We start from the raw sequence: 22,659 nt of genomic DNA on the forward strand, positions 1-22,659 counted from the left end.
CAAATGTCCGACTGTCCGTTCGAAGGTACCGCAAAAACGGCTGAACCGATCACAACGATATTTTGGGTGGGTATTCCTGGGACCCCTTGGAGTAAAATAGGCTATATTGTTTTTCCAATTTTTTCCCCAATTTTGCAGTTTTTCCAAACGATGGAATAATATTTACCGATATGAACAGTGATGTGGCTTTTGTTGAAATTCTACATACCAGGAGAGAGTAGATCGACTCCTGACTAACTCTTCCGATATAAACGTGGGGCTCCGAAGTAACACGGCAGCGTGTGCAAAGCAACTGAGAAACAGGTGTAGCGGCCGCTTCCGTGTTGCAGATTCGGCGCGCACTCTTCACACATAAACGTGCGACTGAGAAAGACATGTAGCGGCCGCTTCCGTTTTGCAGAATTCAATCTTTTTTCAAAATGGGCGCCATGTACTGTTTAGATTTTGATGATTTGCGTGTGATATGATTCAACTGATGTTTATATGAATCGTTTAAAATAAAAAAAAAGCCTTCAATTTCTGATATTTTGCCTTTTCATTTGGGCTTGCCAATTGAAGCCCCGCCCATAGGGCGGGTACCGTTGCTTGTTATTATAATTTATTACGAGTCCCATACCCCCAGATTTTGGTCCCCATACCCCCAAGGGATATGAACCCCAGCATTTGTGGTTCTGTCTGTCTTGTCTGTCTGTCTTGTCTGTCTTGTCTGTCTGTCTTGTCTGTCTGTCTTGTCTGTCTGTCTGTTTGTCACCGGCCTACAAGTCACAATTCTAAACCGAGCTTCACAAAACTTCACCAAATGGTAGAGTTGGTCATAAGCAAGAAGCCTATTGTTTTTGGGGTCGAAAGGTCAAAAGGTCAACATAGGCCAAAGGTCACCCACCAACTTTGCCAAATTTCGAAAATCCTCAATTTTCATCTGATTGACTTGAAATTTGAAGAGCATTTGCATATCCGGTCACTGAATTCAACCACAAATTATATTTTAGTTGAACATAGGCCAAAAGGTCAGCATAGCCAAATTTCTAAAATCATCAATTTTCATCCGATTGACTTAATTCTAAGAGGATTTGCATATATGGTCACTGAATTCAACCACCAACTATTTTTGAGGTCAACATAGGCCAAAAGGTCAACATAGGCCAAGTTTCAAAAATCCTCAATTTTCAGCCGATTGACTTGAAAATTGAACAGAATTTGCACATTGATTCACTAAATAGGGAAACTAACTATTTTTGAGGTCAAAGGTCAACTCGAGGTCAACCTTCCAAAATCATTTTTCATCTGAAAAATCGTCGCTTTTCTTCCTATTGACCCGAGCTTTGGTCAAGATTGTCAATTTTAATCTTGATGAAATGGACAATTTGCTGTATCAATGGAATTTTTTTTCTTCGGGGGGGGAGGGGTAATTTTGCAAGTATCGCGCTCTGCATGACGTCTTCTTGTTTATTTATTTGCCATTTTTGTATACTTATCCACAGGTTATCTTTCACAGTTTGAAAAAACAAAATGTCCGCTCTGAGCAGTAATACCTTTGTTGTTCCATCGTGCCTCTCTCCTCCAGATTGTATACGAATTCATCTTGAGGTTTCTGGAACATCATGAATTCCAGGCCACCATAGCAAAGAAATACATTGATCAGAAGTTTGTTTTGCAGGTCAGTGGACTTGATGTACAAAGTACCCACATGACCCATACAGTTTGCTGTGCTTTAAAAGTGACTCTTCGCCACATTTTTTAGTTGACCTTGTGAGTCGTGTTTAGGTTACTCTTTTTTCGGTTGTGCACGACGATCCACTTGTGCATGATGCGTACGCTCACTGTGTCAGGTGGTTTTACGCTTGTACATGATGCGTACGCTCACTGTGTCCGGTGGTTTTACGCTTGTACATGATGCGTACGCTCACTGTGTCAGGTGGTTTTACGCTTGTACATGATGCGTATGCTCACTGTGTCCGGTGGTTTTACGCTTGTACATGATGCGTACGCTCACTGTGTCTGGTGGTTTTCATGTACATTTGGTGTTGTACTGTTTGCCTGCTGCCCGCTTGACGGACTTTTTGTTCACAGCTATTGGATCTGTTTGACAGCGAGGACCCTCGGGAAAGGGATTTTCTGAAAACAATTCTGCACCGAATCTACGGAAAGTTTCTTGGTCTCAGAGCCTTCATTAGGAAACAGATCAATAATATTTTTCTAAGGTCAGACTTTTAATCCTTCAATTTTGTAAAGTGACTTTTGGTTTGGGGAGACAAAACACAAGCTGATACTTAATGACGTCACCTTTCAGGTTTATTTATGAAACGGAACATTTCAATGGTGTTGCAGAACTGCTGGAGATCCTTGGCAGGTTAGTTGTGCATAAAATTCAAAAGAAGTTGGTATTTTTTTTATTTTACATGTTCTATTTGACTTCTGTGCACTTTGAAAGATTTTGAATCATTCATGAAAAGTATGAATGAAAGTCGGTAAGAGATAAGAGCATGAAGCATATGACAAATTGAGAACTACGTCGTTAACCAGATTTTTTTTTTCCCCGATAAATTGAAGAAGTGAAATAGAAATGATAGTCATGCCAGAGTATCACCAAAAAACTCGCTTGCTCTTCACGTAGGCCAACATGGGATCTTTTACACTCACCAGATGATTTTAACGGATGAGACACCTGGCTCAACGTCTATTCGAGGCGCATCACACTTTGTGATGCAAGGCCCTGCGTGCAAAGTACCAAGAACAAGAAGTACCAGTTTATAGTCAGGCCTGGAATCGAACCCAGACTAACTGGTGCATATGCAAGTGTGCTACCTCTGTACCATCCTGCCAGAAATAATAACACCCATAAGATAGTATGGGCCTTGAGGGCAGCATTTCATCAAATAAGGTTTTGGGAGGATCATTTTAATATGGAGTTATGCACTGCATTGAAGGATTACAAGGTGCTGATGCATCGGCCTTTACTCTCCAGAGGAACAAAAGAGGGTTAAGCCCAAAACGTCAGCATCTTGTGATCCTTTATGGTGGATAGCTCTTTCCTGTTTTATTCTCAAAGTTTCATTCTCGTGCCGCCGATGCAGACCGCTAGTTTTATCCTGGAACTATCAACTTCCAATCGAGAGCCGTTTTGTACTTATTTGAAAACGAACAACTCATTGTATGTTGTGCAACAAGCTAAATAGTGTGAGCCAAACATCTGAAGGTGAGGATGATAGCTTGGGCCTTGGACAATTATATTATAGCACGCTGTCTGCAAGGTTGATTACTATGCCCCCGCCGACAAAGTCGCCGGAGGCATTATGTTTTCGGGTTGTCCTTCCGTCCGTATGGGCTAAACCTCGTTTTTCTCAGCAACCATATGTCCCATTGAGACGAAACTTTGAGGGTAGGAGTGACATCCATGCAGAATGTTTTTATGAGAATTGTGATGTCATAGGTCACGTGGTATGGCAGCCATCTTGGATTAAAAGCAAATAAAAATATTTATATATTTCTTGGGAACCGCTGAATGTAAAAATTTTAAACTTGGCACATTGTGCAAGTACTCCCAATGGGGAACAAAAGCATGATGATGATGACATCATAGGTGAAGTGGTATACCAGCCAAAAATGTTTTAATAGAATTCCTTATCCTAAAAATCTGAAATTGCATGCACATGATCTATGACCCATTTGTATTGAAATATTAAATTGATGACATCATAGGTTACATGGTTTGGCAGCCATATTGGATTGAAGGAAAATATTAAGTAATTATATCTCTGAAACCGCTCACCCTATCGATGCGAAATTTTACAAATATCATCTAACAGCACTGTTGCATATCGTTTGAAAATTATGATGTCTTCGTTCATGTGGTTTGGCAGCCATCTTGGATAGCTAAACAAACCTTATCCAATCAACACGAAACTTCACAAACGTGATCCCCTACCCATACATATGCAGAGTGATGGCATCGACCCATTGTGGGACTATGCGGAGGCATATTGGCGAGACAGTCGCATTGTTCTAGTTTTTCTGATTTACTATACTCTGTTCCAGAGCGTCGGGTTCTCCCGAAGCAGTTTCCTAGCAAGGGTTATACTAGGTGGTTTGTCATTGCCTTCCCTGCAGTAGTTATAGGGCAGGAATTTGTAATTTGGTGATGGTGCCGGCGATAAGCCTGCCTACTCTTTGAGAAGGACACCGTGGGATCTTTAACATCCACCAACTAATGCCGACAGTTGGTGCATCCAGTTTAACGTCCATCTGAAAGATGACGCACACTGATGAATCGTCCTACCTGTAAAACACCAGGATGACAGTTTATAGCTGGGTCGAGATTCGGTGTGTGTGTGTGTGTGTGTGTGTGTGTGTGTGTGTGTGTGTGTGTGTGTGTGTGTGTGTGTGTGTGTGTGTGTGTGTGTGTGTGTGTGTGTGTGTCTAGCCTGCACTGCCAGTGTGTTTTTACCACAAAATCAAGTGGCCAGCCATTGCAGATAAAAGGGTTTAATTGCTGCGTTGTGCTACTGTTGTTCCCTGTGCACAGTATAATCAATGGCTTTGCCTTGCCGCTGAAACCTGAGCACAAACAGTTCTTGGTGCGAGTCCTAATCCCTTTGCACATCTCACGAGGCTTGTCCCTCTTTCACGCCCAGGTACGTCCTCACTTTCCTTACTTGCTCTCTCTCTCCATAGTGTAGTTTAAGTATTTGATGTTTTGTTTAACTTAATCGTTCCTGCTGTGCATTTTCAGTTGGCATATTGTGTGGTGCAATTTTTGGAAAAGGATCCCACGCTTACGGAAGTAGTAAGTTTTCATTTTGGATTACCTCTTTTGCAGTGTAAGCTTCAAGCTTACTTGGTGAGCAGGGTTTAACCTTTGGTGATTTAAAAAAAACTGTTTCAAGATGCATCAGCACAATGTTCAGTGTCAAGAATTTTCAGTTAGTAGTGTGTTTGCGATTTAGCTGTCGGGTTTGGGTTTCAAACCTGATAAGGTCAAACTTGATTTTTACACAAATTATTCTTTGAAACATCCAGCAGGGAACACTACATGCCATCCTTTAAAGCGTCAAGCCAGCTAGGATTAGGCCTTGGACAATTATATTATGGATAAAGGAAAAGGATAAAGGGGTTTCTGGATTGTTGGGGTAACGGCCATGAGTCTGCATTCGCTCCAATTCGGGCTCCATTTCAGAATATCGAGCACAGCAACCTGCGGACCTACATCGTAGACAGGGTTGAGGGAGGAGTGGTATAAGGTTGAATTAAAGTAGCGCTTTGCGGGCATAATGGTAGGCAGGATGCGGATTAGTGAACGCTGAGGTAGGATGGAGGGAAAGCTCGGGTAAGTTTCGGTGGGAGATAAAGGGAAGAGAAGATTGTGAAGGAATGAGAAAGGTAAAGAAAGGGTAATAAATAATTTAAAATGATCTTTCCCAGTGCAGAAAAAGGTAGGTGGAGAGGACAACTTTTAATATATTTTTTGTTTTACCTTTTTATGGAGTTGGTGGGAAATAGGGTAGGTGGGTGGATAATTGAGAGACATGATAAGGGGTGTGAGGGAGGAAGGTGAGGGAGATTTATTATCAATATGAAGAAATGAGAGAAAAAAACAATTTTTTAAATGTAGACATGTACATACACCACACATATGCATGCAACCGATCACTTAACCCTGCTATTCTGAGCGCAGGGTAGTTATAGTATGATATAATGACCCATCCATACCCAAGCTACCTACCAGTTCTGTGATTATCCACATACCCCTCGATCTCCAAATTCTTCTCGGTATTTATCCAACGACAATTTTGACCCATTTTCTTTCACAAGACCCGAGAGTCATCTCTAGTTCACCTCACAATCGATTATTTGTCACATGAGTATTTGCCAGCAAGTTTGCAAGTTGATTGGAGGTCAAGTTCTTTCGAAGCTGTCAATGCGCTCACGCTTTCGAAGTTAAGTAATTTTTTCACAATTGTGTTTTTGTCGTAACTGTATCTATCTTTTGGTGTGTATACTTATAGTGTGTCTTTAGTAAGATTCTCGGTGTTAATTTTTCATACCTGCATACAAAATCGTCGGTTAATTAGTGTCGCGTATTCTGAGGCCTAGTAGGCTTCCGTGTCCAACCTTGAGGCTTTGTTTTTCTCTCAGCGGTTCGTCGATTGCGCTGCAATTACTTTCGTTCCCTGTTTTTTGTCCCAGTCTTTCACCCCATACTTCCTTGTTTAAAATCTCAACTCAGAAAAAAAAACAAAAAAAAAACATCTTTCCTTCTCTGCTCTTATTCGTTTATTCGTTGTTCTTATTTGTTTGTTCGTTCGTTCTTCGACCACGTTGTTCGTGATCAGGTGATCACGTTGTTAAAAATGCATAAACTTTCCCCTGAAGAACTGTATTCTGTGGTTTATTATAACACCTTTTTCTTCTTCTTCTATAAAAGGATGCTTTCGACTTGCTCACCAAATCTATTCATTCCAAAAAAAAATTCCATCTCTTACAGTTCCTCTTTTCTACATTCCCGAAACTCTCCTGCACTCCACCCCTCCTTCAGCGTCCTCAAACGTATTTTTGACTCGAAGGTCTCAAGAAACTAATTTTGCAATAAATGTTCGTTTCCCATTAATCGTACACTTTTCAAAATCCAATCTCACCCCTCCCTTCCAAATCTTCCCCATCACCCCTTCCCTCCAAAACTTCCCCATCACCCCTCCCCTCCAAATCTTCCCCATCACCCCTTCCCTCCAAAACTTCCTCATCACCCCTCCCCTCCAAATCTTCCCCATCACCCATCTCTTTCAAATATTCCCCCTTGCCCCTCCCCTCCAAATCTTCCCCATCACCCATCCCTTTCAAATCTTCCCCCTTGCCCCTCCCCTCCAAATCTTCCCCATCAACCCTTCCCTCCAAAACTTCCCCATCACCCCTCCCCTCCAAAACTTCCCCATCACCCCTCCCCTCCAAATCTACCCCCTTGCCCCTCCCCTCCAAATCTTCCCCATCACCCATCTCTTTCAAATATTCCCCCTTGCCCCTGCCCTCCAAATCGTCCCCATCACCCCTTCCCTCCAAAACTTCCCCATCACCCCTCCCCTCCAAAACTTCCCCATCACCCCTCCCCTCCAAATCTACCCCCTTTGCCCTCCCCTCCAAATCTTCCCCATCACCCATCTCTTTCAAATATTCCCCCTTGCCCCTCCCCTCCAAATCTTCCCCATCACCCATCTCTTTCAAATATTCCCCCTTGCCCCTCCCCTCTAAATCTTCCCCATCACCCACCCCTTTGAAATCTTCCCCCTTGCCCCTCCCCTCCAAATCTTCCCCATCACCCCTTCCCTCCAAAACTTCCCCATCACCCCTCCCCTCCAAAACTTCCCCATCACACCTCCCCTCCAAATCTAGCCCCTTGCCCCTCCCCTCCTAATCTTCCCCATCACCCATCTCTTTCAAATCTTCCCCCTTGCCCCTCCCCTCCAAATCTTCCCCGTCACCCATCCCTTTCAAATCTCCCCCCTTGCCCCTTCCCTCCTAAACTCGCCCCACACCCCTCCGCTCCAAGACTCTCCCTCGCTCCTCCCCTCCTAGACTCCCCTCTCACCCCTCCTCCGCAAAGCGTCCTCCCTGCTTCTTCCCCCTTCCAACTTTCACCTTCATCTCCCCCAACCTTCTGCCTCGCTCTTCCCCCTCCTCAAATAACACCTCACTGTGCCTCACCCAATCACCATCAAACCTTTTGTCTGCCCCATTCTTCCCTTTCTCCAAGCTATTTTGAAATCTCTGACACACCTTCAACAGCTCTCCCTACCTCCTCCTCCTCTTCCACATCTTACCCTATCCCTCCCCCCCCCCCCTGTTCTGTATCCGATGCTCCCCCTTCCTCTTCATTAACGGCATGGACCTCAAACATCCGGGGCCTTCGCTCAAACTTGACTGATCTCTCCATACAGGTTGCTTCTGACAAACCAGACATGATCTGCTTAACAGAAACTTTCTTCCTTCATGATGTCTCTGATTCCTTGGTATCTCCCAGGTTACTCCCTCCTCCGGTATGATAGACCTGAGCCTCGTCCTGGAGGTGGGGTTGCTATCTTTATAAAAAAAACTCTCTTCCTCACTCGCCCTGCACTGCCCTCTCTCCACCTCACCCCCAGGAATACCTTTGGCTACGGCTGCCCCTTCACTCCCACCTTTTGTTCATATGTGTGTTGTACCGTCCACCAAACAGTGATGACTCCATCTACATTTCGCTGTCTGATAATATGGACCAACTTCTATCTACCCATCCCAACTCTCTCTTCCTCATATGTGGTGATTTCAATTGTCACCATGCCAGTTGGCTGGGTGTGGGTACTTCTCTCACCAGCCATGGCTCTTCAGCAAAGGACTTCTGCGACTCACTGGGACTGACACAATCTGTCAATTTCCTGACCCGGATCTCAGTCAATGGATCATCTTCTCTTCTGGACTTGGTTATGACTAACTTCCCTGAAAATGTCTGCTGCTCTTCTTCTGCTCCAATCGGCTCATCTGATCATGTGCTTGTTAAAGTGGACATCTCTCTGACCATTCTCAGAGAGCCTCCTCAGCGTCGACAAGTCTGGCATTTCACTCAGGCCAACTGGCACGGTCTTCAAGCAGCCATCAATCATCTGGACTGGTCTCCCATCTCTACCGCCTCTGACATCAACTCATCCTGGGAATTCTTCCAAAGTAAATTGCTCTCTCTCTCATGCACAGATTTATCCCATCTCGTCTTCAGTTGTCATACCCTTCCTCCTGTCCATGGTACATGGAATCTTGTGGTGAGGCTGTTGCCCAGAAACAACTTGCTTTCGTCTCCTGGAAAGCAAATCCAACGGAAGGAAATCTCATTTCCTTTCACAAAGCCCGAAACAAGTGTGTGTCCACCCTCAGGGGAGCCAGGAAACAATATCTCTCCGTTCTCAAGACCGAACTCTCTTTTCTGTCTCCCTCTTCCAAATCCTGGTGGCGTCTGGTCAAATCTGTTTCTGGTGTTTGTTCCCCCTCCATCCCCTCCCTCACCTCAAACGGCTACACGGCTGACTCCGCACGTGAAAAAGCTGAATGCCTCAACTCTGTGTTTGCCTCTAAATCTTGTGTCCCAAACCCATCCCTCTCTGTACCCACCGTACCCAGTCGTACCCAGCTGCTCCTGGACTCTGTGTCCTTTCCTCCTGACAAGGTGGAAAAGTTTCTGTCAACCCTCGACTCTGATTCTGCAACTGGACCTGACGACATCAGCCCACGGGTCCTAAAATCCTGTTCTTCTGCTCTTTCACTCCCTCTCTCTGTTCTCTTCACCCTCTCTTTTGCTCAAGGTCATCTGCCATCTGCTTGGAAATCAGCCAACATCACCGCTTTGCACAAAAAAGGTGCAAAAACAGATCCTAGCAACTACAGACCAATCAGCCTTCTCCCAATTATCAGCGAAGTCATGGAATCCATCATTGCTTCAGATATGAAATCTTTCCTCTTCTCCAATGGCTTGATCTCTGATCATCAATTTGGTTTCAGACCTGGTCACTCTACTCTGGACATGCTGCTCTGCTTTCTCAACAATGGATGGAGGTCCTCAATGCCAAACAGGAAATTAGAGCTGTCTCCCTTGACATATCACGTGCCTTCGATACGGTCTGGCACCCTGCTCTGCTCACCAAACTCTCCTCCTTTGTTATCCATGGAAATCTCCACGCATGGCTGGCGGACCTCCTCTCTCGTCGTAGTCAACGTGTGGCCCTGAATGGGTTTCTCTCATCTCCTCTTCCTGTTCAGGCTGGAGTTCCCCAAGGCAGTGTTTTGGGCCCTGTGCTTTTTCTGGTCTTCATCAATGATCTCTCATTCTCATACATCTCATACATCAATGAAGTACTCCATCAAGCTGCGGATGAAAGCTTTGCATGTGGTGAGGAGCTCAGGTGTGCCAAGGAAGGACTTCACACGACGGAGGATGCCCAGTCGGCGACTGGCTTTGGAGGCCAGCTTGGAAATGTGGTTTTCCCAGGAAAGATAATGGCAGATCGTGAAACCCAAAAGCTTGAGTGACAGAACTTCTTGGAGAGGATTGTTCAGAAAGTATATGGGAGGGTTGTCCAGTCGGTCTTTTCGGAGAGACATAGTAAGAGTGTGAGATTTGTCAGGATTGAAAGACATGTGCCAGTTGTTTGACCAGTCTGTGATTTTGTCCAGGTCTGCAGAGAGTGAGGAGGCTGCAGACTGCCGTCTGAGATATGAGGAATGGAACGGCAAAGTGTGGAGTCATCAGCAAAGAGATGGAGAGGATTTTCAAGTGAGTCAGAGAGATAATTGATGAAGACCAGAAAAAGCCCAGGGCCCAGAACACTGCCTTGGGGAACTCCAGCCTGAACAGGAATGGGAGATGAGAGAAATCCATTCAGGGCCACATGTTGACTTCGACCAGAGAGGAAGTCCGCAAGGCATGCGTGGAGATTTCCATGCATACTATAGGAGGAGAGTTTGGTGAGCAGAGCGGGGTGCCAGACCGTATCAAAGGCACATGATATGTCAAAGGAGACAGCTCTAATTTCCTGTTTGGCATTGAGGACCTCCATCCATTGTTGAGACAGCAGAAGCAGCATGTCCAGAGTAGAGTGACCTGGTCTGAAACCAAATTGATGATCAGAAATCAAGCCATAGGAGAAGAGGAAAGATTTGATACCCGAAGCAATGATGGATTCCAAGTCGTTGGTGATTATTGGGAGCAGGCTGATTTGTCTGTAGTTGCATGGATCTGTTTTTGCACCTTTTTTGTGTAAAGCCGTGATGTTGGCTGATTTCCAAGCTGAGGGCAGATGACCTTGAGCAAAAGAGAGGGCGAAGAGAACAGAGAGAGGGTGAGATGGAGCGGCAGAGCAGGTTTTTATGTTGAGTGACAGAAGTTGCTTAACCCGTGGGCTGATGCTGTCTGGTTCAGTTGCAGAATCATGGTCGAGGATTGAGAGAATCTTCTCCACCTTGTCAGGAGAGAAGGACACATAGTCCAGGAGCAGCTAGGTATGGCTGGGTGCAGTGGCTACAGAGAGGGACTGGTTTGGGACACAAGATTTTGAGGCAAACACAGAGTTGAGACATTCGGCATTTTCATGTGTGCCATCAGCTGTGTAGCCGTTTGAGGTAAGAGAGGGGATTGAAGAAGAACAAACTCCAGGAACAGATTTGACCAGACACCACCAGGATTTGGAGGAGGAAGACAGGTTTGAGAGTTCAGTCTTGAGAGTAGAGAGATAGTGTTTCCTGGCTCTCCTGAGGGTAGACACACTTGTTCCATGCTTTGTGGAAGGAAATGAGATTACCTTCAGTTGGATTTGCCTTCCAGGAGGCGAAGGCAAGTTGTTTCTGGGCAACAGCCTCACCACAAGATTCCGTGTACCATGGACGGGAGGAAGGGTGTGACAACTGAAGACGAGATGGGATAAATCTGTGCATGAGAGAGAGAGCAGTTTGCTTTGGAAGAATTCCCAGGATGAGTTGATGTCAGAGGTGGTAGAGATGGGAGACCAGTCCAGATGATTGATGGCTGCTTGAAGGCCATGCTGCCAGTCAGCCTGAGTGAAATGTTCTTTAATTGCTTATTGCTATTTCAATAAGCTGATTCATGGAGAAGTTATCCGGTACAAAAGCTTGCAAGCACGTTATGGTGTTAAGATGACCTCCACACAGGAGAACATCTGTCTTTGTTGGTAAATACAGAAAGAGTGTCCATTGTTGATTTTCCCATCGCTGTTTCCTCCTATGAACTTCATGGAAAATTCCAAAGTGCCATCGTTACGTTGTATGAAGACAGAAAAGCCGTGGTTCTACTGCACGCAAAACCCAATACAGTATTGATGGTGGTGATGTTTGTGATCACATTGATACGAGACGAATAAATCCTAACAAGGAATGTTGATGTCGGATGCGATGATTAGAATTGTTGATTCCACCCTGCTCTTTTTAGGGAACGTTGCCAATTTAACCTCCCCTGTGGATATATGTCATTAAACCTATGCTAAAATGGTTCCTCACTGACATGGTGCTAAATCTGCAATAACCGGTCACCACACCAAATGTGTTCTTACAGAATCACAGTTTATTATAAGAAAGCACAGAACGACGAAAAGGGAGAATCCTGGGGCAAAAGATAGACGGACATGAAAACGGGCAGATCAATAAATAAATAAAGTACATTCACGATCCGGTAACGAGTCCAGCATCCAAGTTAATAAATGAGCAGAAAATGATCCAGGAAACCGTGTGTGTGTGTGTGTGTGTGTGTGTGTGTGTGTGTGTGTGTGTGTGTGTGTGTGTGTGTGTGTGTGTGTGTGTGTGTGTGTGCGCGCATACTGTTGCGGATCCTGTGTCTCACGATGTACTAAGGGGGGGGGGGGGGGGAGGGGGGGGAGTTAAAACCCCGTTTCCCCACAGACACCGGGTCCACGGGCCGTCGACCGCGACGACTCCAATCGCCAATCCCCCAACCACGGGCCAAAGGGTTATCGACCGTGATTCGAGACCACGTGACTGGGAAGACCGGGGATTGACCCCTCGCGAACCAACACCTATTTCAATCAGGCACACTGAGCGAATCGCGCTGTGTAGGTCGCGTTTTTACACTACGTCATCTACGGACCTAATCGAGCAGCCAAATTAGGTTCGAACGCTGCCGGGTCAATGGGAATAAAGACGCACACGAGCAGATCGAGAGGAAATAAAATGTACACATCTTTATTCACAAAAAGCACAGAAAAAGGACGAGAAGCAGGCTTATCATAATTCCATACCTAACTACAGTGAAACCTTGACTTACGAGTGCACCAACTTACGAGTTTTCCGAGATACGAGCCGTCGCTCGGGCGGTTTATTGCTTTGAGATGCGAGCCGAGATCTGAGTTACGAGCTTACGCCACCCGCCACCAAGTGGGTTCCGGTCACGTGGTTATCTTGCTGTGCAAGCATCTCTGCCGTATATCGCTGCTGCTTTGTTTTCGCATTTTGGTTATTTTGGAGCTTACGCCACCCGCCACCAGGTGGGTTCCGGTCACGTGGTTATCTTGCCGTGCAAGCATCTCTGCCGTATATCGCTGCTGCTTTGTTTTCGCATTTTGGTTATTTTGGAGCTTACGCCACCCTCCACCAGGTGGGTTCCGGTCACGTGGTTATCTTGCCGTGCAAGCATCTCTGCCGTATATAGCTGCTGCTTTGTTTTCGCATTTTGGTTATTTTGGAAAATTTCTTAGTTTTAACCATGGGTCCTAAGAAATTGAGTGCCAAGGGCAGTGCTGAGAAGAAGAAGAGGATGATGTGCTTGGATATAAAACACGCAATCGTCGAAAAACATGAGCGAGGTGTGCGTGTTGTCGACTTGGTGAGGCAGTACAATCGTAGTACTTCTACGATATGTACGATTTTGAAGCAGAAGGAGTCGATAAAGGCTATAACGCCAGCCAAGGGCGTTACGATTATTTCAAAGCTCCGGACCTCTATCCATGAAGAGATGGAGAAGTTGTTGTTTGTGTGGTTGATGGAGAAGCAGCTCGCAGGATGCCGAGGAGGACGTATATAACGGCAGAGGAGAAGAGCATGCCAGGCCACAACTTGTTCAGAGTGCCGGCGATAGCTCGCCTTCTCTTTGTGGAAAACACGGTGAGATCCTTAACATCCAACAACTAATGGGACGCAAACGGGGCGCCCAGTTTAGCGGTACACACATTGATGAATCACCCTGCCTGTGATTCACCCATGACAGGTTATAGCTGGGTCGGGATTCAAACCCAGGCTGGACAGTTTAGAGTCAAGTGTGCGTACCTCCAGTCCAGGCCATCCTGCCAACTTGTATGCTGCATACAGGTGAAATATAAAGCGCGAGATATTTTTATATATACTGTATATTTAAAAAAAAATTGGTGTGGTTTTTGGCGGGCTGGAACGGATTAATAGCATTTCAATGCATTTTAATGGGGAAATTTAATTTGAGAAACGAGCAAATTGAGTTACGAGCTCGGTCACAGAACGAATTAAACTCGTAAGTCAAGGTTTCACTGTATTTCCAACACAGTCGCCTGGCACACTCGCACGCAGGGCATAAATCACACCGGTTAGACTCGTACCAGGAGGACGTGCGGACGCTGATTCGGGTGAGGGTGAGCGTATGGGTCGATCCGGTAGACAGAACGAAGGAGGATCAGCATGAAGGATGATCAGCACGAAGAACGCCCAGCATGGAGGGAGATCAGCACGAAGAACGCCCAGCTCTGCCTTTTTATCTGGGGGGGGGGGGGGGGGGCCTCCTGGAGGGTTCCTCGAACCCCTACTGGCCGCTGCCGGTCACGTGCTGTCATTCAACCATGCCTCCCTCTGGAAGGTTCCATGTGGACCGTTTTTGCCCACTGTTACGGGGTACCCCCATTACCTCTGGTCTCGGTAGACCTCCGAACCCCGAGAGGGTCCCCGGCAGAAAGATGTGTTATCCTTGGTTGAAATCCAGCAAATAATGAAACCCTCAATGGAACCAGCAAATTAAACAGTCAAATCAATAATGCAACCACACCAGGTTATAAACAAACAATAATATGTTATAAATCACACACAAAGAGCCATACAACAATGGGGGCAATCACCCCTACTTTCAAATCTTACGATGATATCCTTATCAAGCCCCTTAACCCCAAACTCATGGCACCTCCCCAATGTCTCTGCACCCCTCCAAGGCGAAGTCCCAATGTCTCTGTACGCTCCCGCGATCGGGGAGTCAAGGCCCGATGGTCAATTGAGGCGTAGGCGAGCGAGACGACCCCGAGGTCACGTTGTTCAGCACCCAGCAACACAGCGGTGGAAAGGAACCTCACCAAGACGCGCTCCGACGTACACGTTGCGGTTCAATCCGCGAGCCTCCGTATAATTCTCACGTGCCCTTTCTGGCACAGCCGTCCCTGGCAAACCACCGGGGAATAATGCCCAGCCGACACGACCAAAACTGGTGCACTGCCGGTTGCTCGCGTGGCGAAGATGGTGGATGGCTTTCCCTCGAACCCGGGCTTTGAGGCCAGGATCCTCCGGAACCTCAATGAGGATACCCGACGACACAGGCTCCATGCACTCCGGCGATGACTCTTATCGCCCGAACTTCCCTTCAAGGACGCAAAGTTCACTCGCACTGTACGTCGAACGCTCGGTCCGGAGCTTCAACAACAACGTCTGTTTCACGATCTCCTCCCGCCTCTCTCTTCTTCTTTGCTCCACCTCTTCCGGCCACGATCCGGATTTCCGGCCACATTTTACCAGGAGCGCTTTTAAATCTTTTAACTATAATAACCCTTTCCCTTCAACCACAATCACCAGAATACTTAGAAACAACAACAATAATCATAACAACAACCCTTAGGGCCGAATCCGTAACACTTCTCCCCCTCAAGAAAGAAAGTTTGAACACAGCGAAAACTTTCTTTGCATGCCCTCTTTAAACAAGCCAGAGTAAATTCACAACCCAAATCAGCAATCCCCATGGGCAACAATATTCAACCTATTCCCCAAAAATAAAGCAATAAAATTTTACACCACCCCCAGAGCTTTCCAAAGTTAATTCCCTCTGGACCAAGCGTCAACAACGACATTGTCCCTGCCCCTCTGATTTTTACTTCTAGTTTCTCTTGAATGAAGGTTAAGGGGTTGTGATCAAAAACCCAAAGGCCAGCAAATATATAGCACTTTCCCCGGGAGGCCGAGCTGAAAGCCAGGTTCCATGGTGGTTGGGTGGTGAGGCCTGGAAGTATTCACTACATGGACGCCTTTAGGAACGTGGAGTTCACGGTTAGTCCGTGCAGGGAAGTTCACTACCTGGACGCCTTTAGGAACGTGGCGTTCACGGTTAGTCAGTGTAGGAATCTTGGCTCGGCGGCTCTGCAGCATTCAATGCTTCAACTTTTCCGGACTCCTAATAATTACGGTGGGATCACTTGTCACAGTAGTCACCTGACTGGTGGTCTCCTTCTCGGCCACTGCTCTGATAATCCTTCCTTCGGGAGCGGTCATAACTCTGGAAGCCTCCATAATAATATCGCTTGCGGCCACCACCACTACTACTCCGTGGTCCTCCTCTGTAGCCCCCTCGACCCCTAGGAAATGCTTTCCCTACTGTGATGGTCCGACCCTCCAACTCCTTGCTATTCAGATCCTTTTCTGCCTCTCTGGCATCCTTTGAGTTTTCAAACGTGACAGAGCCAAACCCTCTTGACTTTCGTGTCTCCCTGTCTTTTATCAGCAGCACTTCCAAAAGCGGTCCATAGTTGCTGAAGGCAGACTCCAAAACCTCTTCCTTTGTTTTGAAGTTCAGTCCACCTACAAATAACTTGCTGATCTTGTCGCCATCCCTACCTGGTGTGGTGTTATTTTCCCTACTGGGCTTTTTAACAACCATCGGGTTACCATAAACTTGACCACCGGCCAAATCATTCCCGATAACAACCGATACTCCCTCTACAGGAAGCGTGGCTTGTAAACCGACGGTGACCGGTCCTGACACCAAATCGGACTCCAAATGGATGACATGCAGTGGAGCACTAACACAGCCACCAATCCCCTGTAAACGAACACTATCCCCAGTTGCCGTCTCCTCGGACCATGGCAAGATGCCTTCAAGCATTAAAGATTGATGTGCTCCTGTGTCCCTCAATATCCTAACCGGTCTCCGGTTAGTCGAGGCTCCATCCAGTGACACAAACCCCTCGGAAATAAATGGTTGGTAACCCTTTTGAGGGCGATTTCTCACAATAGCCATCACATTTGGAGTTGTACTAGTTGAACTCCGCTCCTGATTTTCCTTTCCCAGAGCATAACAGTTGGACATCCAGTGTCCAGGTTTATGGCAAAAAGTGCAAGTAGGCCCGGAGGAGAACCTCGTGGTCTGCCAAGGCATGGGGGCGGCGGTCTGCCTCGAGTCCCCCGGACGATAGGTCTGTCTTGGAACTGCAGTCTTCTGATTTCTAGAAGTCGTGATGTCAGTGGACCTCATTTTCATCCCGAGGCCGTCCCCATGGATTTTCATTCTCCGCCCCTGATGTACCATAGCTCCCCTGGCTAGGTCTGGCCGAGAAGTTCGGTTTGTGGAACCCCATCCTGTGTGTTAAGGCATAGTCATCTGCCATGGTGGCTGCCTCATACAGCTTTGGTACTTTCTTTTCCTCCTGATGAACTTTAATGTCCTCGTGGACACACTGTTGGAATTCCTCCACCAGGATCAATTGTCGTAATAGTTCGAAGTTTTTCCCAACTCCTTTTGAATCACACCACCTATCAAACATGGTTTCCTTCACTCTGGCAAATTCCACATGGGTCTCACTCTCCCTCCTCCTGGCATTCCGGAATTTTTGCTGGTAAGCTTCTGGGACCAATTCATAAGCTTTGAGAATGTGTTTCTTCAATACCTCGTAATCTGCACATTGGTCAATCGGTAAAGCCGAATAAATTACTTGAGCTTTACCCACCAGAACACTTTGCACTAGTATGGACCAGTACTCCTCAGGCTAGTTTAACTGTCGAGCCACTTTCTCAAAGTGTGGAAAAAACTTGGCTACCTCCTTTTCATTGAAGGGTGGGACCAGCCTCACATGTCTGCCAACATCCCAGGTGTTCTGACTAGGTGTCGAACCAGTCAGCAGGGATGGTATCTCTCCCCGTTCTCTCATTAACTCCAGCTCCTTGACTTTAATTTCCTGCTGATGCGCCAATTCACGGTCCTTTAACTCCCTTTCGGCTCTTCTCTCCTCTGCTTCGAGTTCTCTTGCAGCTCTCCTTTCCTCTGCTTTTTTGTCTTCTAACCTTTCCTGGAGTTCTCTTTCCACTCTCCTTTCCTCTGTTTTTTAAAATCTTCTAACCTTTCCTGGAGTTCTCTTTCCTGTACTTTTAACCTTTCCTGGAGTTCTCTTTCCTGTACTTTTAACCTTTCCTGGAGTTCTCCTTCCACTCTCCTTTCCTCTGTTTTTTTTTTATCTTCTAACCTTTCCTGGAGTTCTCTTTCCTGTACTTTTTCCCTTTCCTGGCTCTGTAATTGCATCTCCAGTTTCCGGAGCTCCACATTTTCTTGCTCTTCTGGTAACCAATCCCAGGCTACCTCTTCCCTTGCTTCTAATCCCACCATAGATTGTATCACCACTGTCTGCAACTCTGCCTTCTTCATATTAGTTTGGACCTCCAAGTTAAAATGTTTGGCCAATTTCCAGAGGTCCGATTTTACTAACGCTCTGAACTGTGCTTCACTAGGGGTCACTGTAAACTTCTCTGGGTCAAACTCCATAGTGACTACTGGTAACACCTGTTAACCTTCACACAATAAATTTTTAACAACAAAAAAAAAAAAAAAATCTTTTTGTTTGTTTTTGGAAAAAATTTGGGAATGTTGGAAAAAGTTCCAAATTCTGGGAATGTTAGGGAATTCTTTCCCGGACTAAATTTAGGAATTTTTAGATCCCGGACGAGCCCCCAATTTCTGTTACGGGGTCCCCCCCCCCTTACCTCTGGTCTCAGTAGACCTCCGAACCCCGAGAGGGTCCTCGGCAGAAAGATGTGTTATCCTTGGTTGAAATCCAGCAAATAATGAAACCCTCAATGGAACCAGGAAATGAAACAGTCAAATCAAGAATGCAACCACACCAGGTTATAAACAAACAATAATATATTATAAATCACACACAAAGAGCCATACAACAATGGGGGCAATCACCCCTACTTTCAAATCTTACGATGATATCCTTATCAAGCCCCTTAACCCCAAACTCACGGCACCTCCCCAATGTCTCTGCACCCCTCCAAGGCAAAGTCCCAATGTCTCTGTGCGCTCCCGCGATCGGGGAGTCAAGGCCCGATGGTCAATTGAGGCGTAGGCGAGCGAGACGACCCCGAGGTCACGTTGTTCAGCACCCAGCAACACAGCGGTGGAAAGGAACCTCACCAAGACGTGCTCCGACGTACACGTTGCGGTTCAATCCGCGAGCCTCCGTATAATTCTCACGTGCCCTTTCTGGCACAGCCGTCCCCGGCAAACCACCGGGGAATAATGCCCAGCCGACACGACCAAAACAGGTTCACTGCCGGTTGCTCGCATGGCGAAGATGGTGGACGGCTTTCCCTCGAACCCGGCTTTGAGGCCAGGATCCTCCGGAACCTCAATGAGGATACCCGACGACACAGGCTCCACGCACTCCGGCGATAACTCTTATCGCCCGAACTTCCCTTCAAGGACGCAAAGTTCACTCGCACTGTACGTCGAACGCTCGGTCCGGAGCTTCAACAACAACGTCTGTTTCACGATCTCCTCCCGCCTCTCTCTTCTTCTTTGCTCCACCTCTTCCGGTCACGATCCAGATTTCCGGCCACATTTTACCAGGAGCGCTTTTAAAATTTTTAACTATAATAACCCTTTCTCTTCAACCACAATCACCAGAATACTTAGAATCAACAACAATAATCATAACAACAACCCTTAGGGCCGAGTCCGTAACACCACCCACGAACCAACGTCTTCTTCAACAACACGAGGTGTTGGGATCCTGCCTAACAATGCATATATGCTTTAATTACTACACAATGGGAAGGGAGCTAATCTTAAAATTTAACTAGAATCCGGGCACTCGGTAGAGCGCATACCTTTGCCGCAGCTACTGTTCTGTACTTGGCATGGGAGTGTATGCGATGTGAAACTTTATGTGAAATGCGATCGATTTTTAAAAATCAGAATTTGAGCAAATCTGTTTCATTCGTCTGTTAATATGCCTCCCCGATTGACAAATCTGCAATTTGAATTTCATTTGAGGTTGAAATGATTGCGGGAGATCGCGTTATAGTGATGACGTCTTGGATGGACATCCTCTTCTTCAGTCGCTCATAACTTTGAGTGAAATACGATCGAGTTAAAAATAGTCAGAATTTGAGCAAATCTGTTTCATTCGTTTGTTAATATGCCTCATCTATTGTCAAATCTGCAATTATAATTTTTTTTGAGGTTGAAATGATCGCGGGAGATTGCGTTATAGTGATGACGTCCTGGATGGACATCTTCTTCTTCAGTCGCGCATAACTTTGAGTGAAATACGATCGAGTTAAAAATAGTCAGAATTTGAGCAAATCTGTTTCATTCGTTTGTTAATATGCCTCATCTATTGTCAAATCTGCAATTATAATTTTTTTTGAGGTTGAAATGATCGCGGGAGATCGCGTTATAGTGATGACGTCCTGGATGGACATCTTCTTCTTCAGTCGCTCATAACTTTGAGTGAAATACGATCGAGTTAAAAATAGTCAGAATTTGAGCAAATCTGTTTCCCAAAATCTAATCAAATGTGTCCCGTATAATAACCAATCATCCCACCAAATTTCATGCAATTCGGTTGAATACTTTTTGAGTTATGCGATTAACATACACACACACAGACATACAAATAAATACACAGCGATCAAAACATAACCTTCCGCTTTTGCGAAGGTAATAAGAAATAACTAACTGATGCAGGTTACATGTTGTTGTGTAATTAACAAGAGGGGGTTTCTTTTATTGCACAACCGTAACAATACATTAACACTATAAATGTTGCTAGGAATAAATGGTTGCTAGGATATGGCAGCATGCAAAAAACCGTTATAGGTGACAGTTAGAACCGCCTTTAGAGGCCATTTATCTCCGCAGAGTGGGGGTTGGCCTTTTTTTGGATACCGTGGTCCCCTTTTTGAAACGGTTTTACTGCCGGATGCCCTTCCTGCCGCCAACCCTGTTAGTTGCCGACCTCGGAAGGATGACAGGCTGAATCAACTCCCCTGGTGTTAATTCAGCGATCGACCGGGATTCAAACCCAGGACCCTAGGATCCCAAGCCGGCACCCTAACCGCTAAGCCAACACCAAGCTCTTTTTAAGGAAATTTGGTTTATTTAAAGTAAGATGTGCATGATTTAATGGTATCATATTATCGAATGTGTAAGGAAAGTTATAAATATAAGATAAATACATTAAATCCTCTAGCGAGTAAAGATGGAATAAGTGATGTTGCATTGATAAGTTGACTGACTGCATGGACACAGCTGAGTTGTGGATATACTGATGTTCCATCTATTGATGTGGATCCATGATCGAGGTTGTGGAACCACCGTTTGGAGAGATCCTGGGCTGAAAAGGATTGAAATCTCGAGGAAAAACGGTGCCCAGCTGATGATCCATGCAGTCGGGAAACCAGTCAATTGCTTACAGGTTAAGGTTCTTACTGTCGTGCTCGTGGTGATTAAAATCTTCCCAAGGAGCGGATAGCCGAATGAGCTGTTACTCCAAAGCGTTCAGTTCAAAATGTGGCGGAGTTAATACACGTGTGGGGGGGGGGGGGGGGGGGGGAGGGGAGGAGGGAAAGAGGAGGAGGAGGAGGAGGAGGAGGAGGAGGAGGAGGATGCTGAAGAGCACTTACCTGAACGGATCCCACCTGACGTCTTCAGCCTGTATAAATTAACTCATCACGGTTTTAAATGTACAAAAATAACAGGATTTATTAAAAGAAATGCCGGTAACGAAGAAACGCACAATAAACTAAATTCCTAATAGTGTGGTCAGTTATGGCAAAATACCCAACGAATATTTGCCTGCTGGACAAAAGCACCAAACTTGGCATGTGTCTTCTATATGTACCCAAGAATAATTTTTTATGAAGAGACAATCGCGACCTTGACCGTGAAGGTCAAGGTCAAAAGGTCAAATTTGGTCGTTTTCAAAGAAACGTATTATTCATTAGCCACAAACCGGGTCTTTCAAAAAACGAAGGTCTTGACAAAATCTAATTAGTTATTGCTCATTTGTGAGCAGTTAAAGATGGCAATTTAATTGAAAAAACGTTACGTCACCGACGAAAAAGTCTACTTTTCTCGAAATGTTTCTCCAAAGCCATGAGTGGCTACAAGATGTTTCGTACATGACAATCGGTGTTCACCATGAGGTTTAACAGGCAATAAGGTGAAATTTGGCGAGTTTTACTGTACATACCACAAGACTGGATGCTTGAGGAATATTGCAATTATGCAATAGGACTCATTTTTGGCACGCACATTTGCAGAGACTGGTGCACTTCAAATTAGCATGGAAGCAGCGGCAGGCTTTGCATGGCATAGCACAGGCACACTTGATGAACTCCCGACATGCCAAGGATACCTCGGGCTGCGTCATCCACAGAGGCTGCCACCCGCCATCACACCTGACCCATCCGAATTCCGAGGGGCACGTTGTTGGGGTTGTGCTCATTGTCCATATACCTGTCTGATATACGGCACGTCTGGTGTGGTGTAGCAACGCGTTCTGAAAAGAGGCAATGAAGATAAGAAAGTCAGAAAGTGAAATGAAATTGAGAATGCGCATGCGAAAAATTGAGGATTCATTACGCGTCAGTCTAGTCGCTGTCTTGATATTTTCAATCTTACCTGTGTTGGTGGCAGTTTGTTCAGTGGTCTTGGTTTGGTCTTGAACATCATCATCCTGGCTTCATTGATGGAAGTTGTACTGAGTTTGCTGTCGTACAATAAGACGACAAACCTTTCCAGGACGGCAAAGACCGGCGATTCCGTTGTCACATTCAGAAACGGTTCTCGTGCTATAGCCAGAAAAGCATCAGTCAATTCGGGTAGCATGTCCCATACGCGCCAGGCTT

General features: G+C 45.9%; 1 protein-coding gene across 1 annotated transcript in view; it reads left to right on the top strand.

Moving 5' to 3' along the window:
- The window catches only part of LOC137426569 (serine/threonine-protein phosphatase 2A 56 kDa regulatory subunit alpha isoform), a 98,700-nt gene that overhangs the window by 49,377 nt on the left and 26,664 nt on the right, over nucleotides 1-22,659 (top strand). The window contains exons 4-8 of the mRNA XM_068115201.2: nucleotides 1,565-1,657; nucleotides 2,071-2,201; nucleotides 2,291-2,350; nucleotides 4,523-4,631; nucleotides 4,730-4,783. Coding sequence (XP_067971302.1) covers nucleotides 1,565-1,657; nucleotides 2,071-2,201; nucleotides 2,291-2,350; nucleotides 4,523-4,631; nucleotides 4,730-4,783 — 447 coding nt within the window. The remainder of the gene's footprint in view (nucleotides 1-1,564; nucleotides 1,658-2,070; nucleotides 2,202-2,290; nucleotides 2,351-4,522; nucleotides 4,632-4,729; nucleotides 4,784-22,659) is intronic.

The sequence above is a fragment of the Myxine glutinosa genome, chromosome 5 (genome assembly GCF_964187855.1).
Source record: "Myxine glutinosa chromosome 5, kmMyxGlut1.1, whole genome shotgun sequence".
NCBI classification, from domain to species: Eukaryota; Metazoa; Chordata; class Myxini; order Myxiniformes; family Myxinidae; genus Myxine; species Myxine glutinosa.